Genomic DNA, 5,417 nt, shown 5'->3' on the forward strand with positions numbered 1-5,417 from the left:
TTTGTAAAAAAAGACAAAAACCCAACAAAATGGATCAAAATTAACGTTATTTTATACTGTTCTGAAAGATTTAGCTTGTTTTTGGAGCAATGCTTGATTAGCAAACCTTAACTTCAAAAAATCATATCTTGAAAATTACTCGGTATATTTTTTTGAAAATTTAGATTACAACTAATAAAGAGATGCTAATGACGAAAAAAAATTTACTCGTAGGATTTTTCTTAGATTATTTCGATTTACTTCGAACTTCTTCGAAGACCGTTTGAAGAAAAGTTTGCCAATATTCAATTTCAAGTTTCATATCATCCTAAAGGACAAAGCCATCCCTTTAAAATGGTCTTTATTTGAAGGAAATCGGCCTAATAGTTATTGAGTAATGATTTTTTAAAGTTAAAGTATTTTAAATTCATTTAAATTAGAAAAAAATTAATTAGTTCAAAGTGTGTGGACTTTTTGAAATTTTTTTAGTGCATTTGATTTGTCTCACCGAGACGAACAAAATGATATAAAATTCATCAAGTTGTCACGACATGACTTTTTTTTTGTCGCCCTGTGTAATGCACCTAAGATAATGAAGACATACAGTTTGAGGCTCGTGCAAATTTTGGTATTTTAACGAGCTTCATTATTTTAGCAAGCACGGAAACGGATGTGAGTGGAACGTTTGCTAGTCAATTAGTTCCACTAATGGGAACCAAAAGTAAAAAACCGACTGCAGCTGAGGATTGTCTCCCTTGGCGAAGGGAGTTTTCTAATGTTAATGGTACGAGACTGTAGTACCGCTTGCTTAGTGCAGTTTTTAACACACAAAAATATTTGGTATTTTGAGCTATTGAGTGGAATATATGCCTTTTTTTCTGAAACTGTCAAATAATACCAAGTATTTCGATTAGAGTAGAGAGTAGAATTAGGCTTAATTTTAATTGCAAAAAATACAAAATTGTAAACTCATTATCCATTATCATTAGAAACGTATGACGACAATTGAATCAACCTTGAGATAATTCCAGAATCCACAAAAAGCCATTTCGGAACAATTCCGTTGTAGAAAGCCTTTGTTCGGGGCACTGTATTCCCGCCATTCGCCACGTCACAGAAATAATTCGAATATTACCCAATTCCAACCTTCACCAAATTACCTTTCACAATATCATATACTATATTAATTGAAATATTTTTTTTCAAGATACCTAAATTATTAATTGCTAAAACAGATTTTTTTAATAATAAATATCCAGTAAGGTATAAAAATAAAACGTCATTATTATTTAATTTTCGGAAAATTTGACCAAATTTTGCAAAAAATTGTGCTTTTTCTGTTGAAATAAACTTCAGCAGAGAATTTTTCAGGTCAAAAATGTAATGTGTTGAATAAACCTAAAATTTGGACTTGAAATTTTACAAAATTATTTTTTTAGTGGCTTTAAACCAGAATTTTGTATTAGAAGTTTTAAGTTTATTTCTTAAGAATAAATTTGAAAGTCAGAAATTAAAATAAATAAATCCAAATAGGAAATTGTTTTAGTAAAAATAGCAACGAGGGGGGTTATGTGTTGTCGAATCTAAAAAAACATGCTTTACTAAAGGAAAAATAATTTTAATTTTGAAATAAGAAAGTTTTGTTTATAATTTCATAAACAAAAAAAAATACTCTGAGTTTATAAAAAATAATTCGAATATTACCCAATTTCAACCTTCACCAAATTTTACCTTTCACAATATCATATATTTATTTAATAATTTTTTTCATGACACCTTCTGAATTATTAATTGCTAAAACAGATTTTTTAATAATAAATATCCACTAAGGCATAAAAATAAAACGTCATTATTATTTAATTTTCTGAAAATTTACAATTACGGTTCAAAAATTGACTTAGAGTTTTTGCCAAAATTTTGCAAAAAATTGTGCTTTTTCTATTCTATAAACTTCAGCAGCCAAATTTTCTGGTCAAAAATGTAATGTGGTTGAAAAACCCTAAAATTTGGACTTGAAATTTTGCATTTTTTTTTAGAGGCTTTAAATCAGAATTTTGAATTAGAAGTTTTAAGTTTGTTTCTTAAGAATAAATTTGAAAGCCAGAAATTTAAATAAATCCAAATAGGAAAAATAGCAACGAAGAGATAAATAATAATTGTTATGTGTTCATTAACAAAAAAATACTCTGAATTTATGGCAAAATTTTGCAAAAACTGTGCTTTTTCTATTGAAATTTAGCAGACACAATTTTTCTGGTTCCTTTTATTGTCAAAAAAGTAATATTAAAGAGTGTTGAATAAACCTAAAATATCGACATGAAATTTTCGAAATTAAGTGAGAAAAAAACTGCGTATTTATTAAGATCATGTTAAGAAATTTCTATTTTTTGTTCATTTTCAAAAAATTGTGCTTTCTCTATTGAAGTAAACTGTGATGAGTAAACCTAAAATTTGGACTTGAAATTTTGCAAAATTATTTTTTTAGTGGCCTTAAACCAGAATTTTGAATTTAGCAGACAATTTTTCTGGTCAGTTTTGTTGTGAAAAGAGCAATGTTAAAGAGCGTTGAATAAACCTAAAATTTTGACATGAAATTTTGCAAAAATATTTCTTTGTTGTTTTCAAGTTTATTTCTTGAAAGACATAAACTAAAATAAAAAACAAAAAGGGAAGTTGTTTTAGTAAGGAGATAAAAAATATTTGTTTTATGTTGTCGAATCTAGAAAATAAATGAGAAAGGAAAAATGAAAAAAAAATCCGTTGTGTTTTGTTTTTTATTAAGATCTGTTTTTTTAATTATTTCATTTCATTTCCTGGCTTCAACAAGACACGCATAAAATCTCAAATAATTCAAATATTTTTGACAAATAAAAGCTGCAGCACTCAAAATCGTATGTATTGTTATCTATGGTGCTTTGCTCCAATGCAAGCTTTCTTGGCATTTTTGCATGAATTGCTCACTTCTCCATTTTCTGTATTTGAAGAAAGAGTGTTACTTCTTACTCACATGATGCAACACTCTTCTGGCATTAATTCGTCACAATTTGAGCACTGTATTGTATGTTTAGTTACAGATGAGAGTATTTTCTCAGATACAGGAAAACGCATGTCAAGAGGTTCCATAGATGGTATGTAGACCTATCCTTTTAAACTTAATTTGTTTGCAGGCACGTCTTTTGGTTTGCTATAAAAACAAAATTTCGCTTGTTTCATTCTCCACGTCACAAAATTTCAACAAACACCCAAAATTTCAAACATAAAAGTTTTGTTTTTACACTAATTGGGAAAATATTGTTGCATCTGTTACATCACATGTTTTGTTCTTTAGGAGGAGATTTAATGCGCGTCACGACGCCCACGGCGATTGAAACAATGCTACCTTGGAAACGTGAGGAGGAAGAAGGTTCTGTACCTTTACAGCAATCCGAATTTCCGGCGTGGGCGTCCAATAAAGAATATTTAGCTTACAATTCGCCGTCTGCAACGTTTTTAGGTAAACAATTATTTTTAGAAAAGTCACTTCTGTGAATTCTCGAGGGATAAATTCGTGTCAATGAGACTTTCTTATTTAATAATTAACTTTCTTGAACAAGTTTTTTGTGACAAACACGATGTTAAACCCACGTACTTGCTATTTATAATTAGGAAAGCGCAAATGATGTTAACATTGCGCTCTAAATTACTTCTAAATGTAATGAAAATTTATACAGGGTGTCCAGCGAGTTGAAAAAGTCCATTAGTGACGTTTAAATGGTGAAATTTTTAAAAAATTGTATAGATACTAATCTATCAACTAAAATTATTTTCAACCTACAGCATGTCCCAAAAATAAGTTACGTTTTTTTGACAAAAACTTGCACCTTTTTTTGTAATAAAAATCCACATCAAAAAACACTAAGAAACATATGGTGTGACATTTAAAAAAACAAAAATTTGTATTGTAACTTATTTTGAGACACGCTGTATAGTTGAAAATAATTTTAGGCGATAGACTAGATTAGTATCTATCAATGTCCTATTTATTTTTTTAAATTTTATCATTTAAAGGTTACTAATGGACTTTTTCAATTTGCTGGGACACCCTGTATATAGCTCGAAATCCATTTTTTTTCGAAAAGTTACTTCAAGTGTAATTTGTTTAGTAACAATTGGAAAAATTCATATTTGGTAATTCAATACAACTTATCAGAATTAATTTTGAGCTTATCTTAGTAAAAGGTTTTTTAGTGGGTGGAAAGCTGGCACATTTCCAATATTTTTATTTCCATGTCCCAGATTTTATGACTTTAAACTTAACATCTAGTTGTCATCAAATTAATTAAGCACGACTTTGAAATCTTTGCATAAAAGGCTTTTGGTGTTTAAGAGTTTTTACCCTTTTACCAAAGAATTTAAAACTATTAATTAATAAAGAGCAAAAATGTATATATTACATGTTTTAACTCCAAGAGAGAAAAATTCCATACCTTTAATAAATTTTCATTAAATTTGGGGTATTCTAGTACCTACTTTAAGTGGAATGAATTTCAAAATTTATTTCTGGACTATTTACTTACTTATTAATACCAAAAAGAATTTCGAAAGAGTAAATAATGGAGTTGCGTGTTATCGAATAAAAAAAACAAGCTTTTCTAAAAAAAAAAAAAATTTTAATTTAGAAATAAGAAAGTTTTGTTTATAATTTCATAAACAAAAAATTACTCTGAATTTATGACAAAATTGTGCAAAAAATGTGCTTTTTCTATTGAAATTTAGCAGACACAATTTTTCTGGTCCGTTTGATTGTCAAAAAAGTAATATTAAAGAGTGTTGGATCACCCTAAAATCATGGAATTTTGCAAAAATATTTTTTGTTGTTTCAAACCAGGAGTTTTCAAGTTTATTTCTTGAAAGACAAAAATTAAAATGAAAAACAAAATAGGAAGTTGTTTTAGTAATATTTGTTCTATTTTGTCGAGTCTAAAAACATGAACTCTGTTGTGTTTTTTATTAAGATTAAGTCAAGGATCCACAAAAATCTATTTCACAACAAATTCCGTTCTAAAAAGCCTTTGTTTAGGGCAGCGTGATCCCGCCATTCGCAACGTCACAGAAATAATTCGAATATTACCCAATTCCAACCTTCACCAAATTACCTTTCACAATATCACATTATATTTATTTCATAATTTTTTTCAACACACCTAAATTATTTTTCCTAAAAGACATTCATTTAAATGAGGGCATAATAATAAAAACAAATGAAAAAAATTCATATTTGGTAATTCAATACAACTTATTAGAATTAATCTTGAGCTCATCTTAGTAAGAGGAAAATTCCATATCTTTACTTAATTTTCGTTAGATTTGATGTATGTTAGTACCTATTTTAAATAGAAAGAATTTCAAAATTTATGTCTGTATTTGCTATTTAATACTAAGAAAGTGCTTTTTTATAT

General features: G+C 28.0%; 1 protein-coding gene across 8 annotated transcripts in view; it reads left to right on the plus strand.

Moving 5' to 3' along the window:
• Positions 1 to 5,417, plus strand: part of LOC123007173 (sodium/hydrogen exchanger 3) — a 37,000-nt gene that overhangs the window by 25,039 nt on the left and 6,544 nt on the right. For 5 of the 8 annotated variants that reach the window (XM_044402294.1, XM_044402303.1, XM_044402312.1 and 2 more), the window contains exons 12-14: positions 635 to 763; positions 3,048 to 3,107; positions 3,308 to 3,472. In XM_044402294.1, coding sequence (XP_044258229.1) covers positions 635 to 763; positions 3,048 to 3,107; positions 3,308 to 3,472 — 354 coding nt within the window. The remainder of the gene's footprint in view (positions 1 to 634; positions 764 to 3,047; positions 3,108 to 3,307; positions 3,473 to 5,417) is intronic. The other 3 variants (XM_044402329.1, XM_044402338.1, XM_044402347.1) reach the window with 2 other exon arrangements.

This window comes from Tribolium madens, unplaced genomic scaffold (genome assembly GCF_015345945.1).
Source record: "Tribolium madens isolate multiple individuals breed KSU strain unplaced genomic scaffold, Tmad_KSU_1.1 Scaffold_11;HRSCAF=98;Tcas5.2_LG3b, whole genome shotgun sequence".
Taxonomy (NCBI): Eukaryota; Metazoa; Arthropoda; class Insecta; order Coleoptera; family Tenebrionidae; genus Tribolium; species Tribolium madens.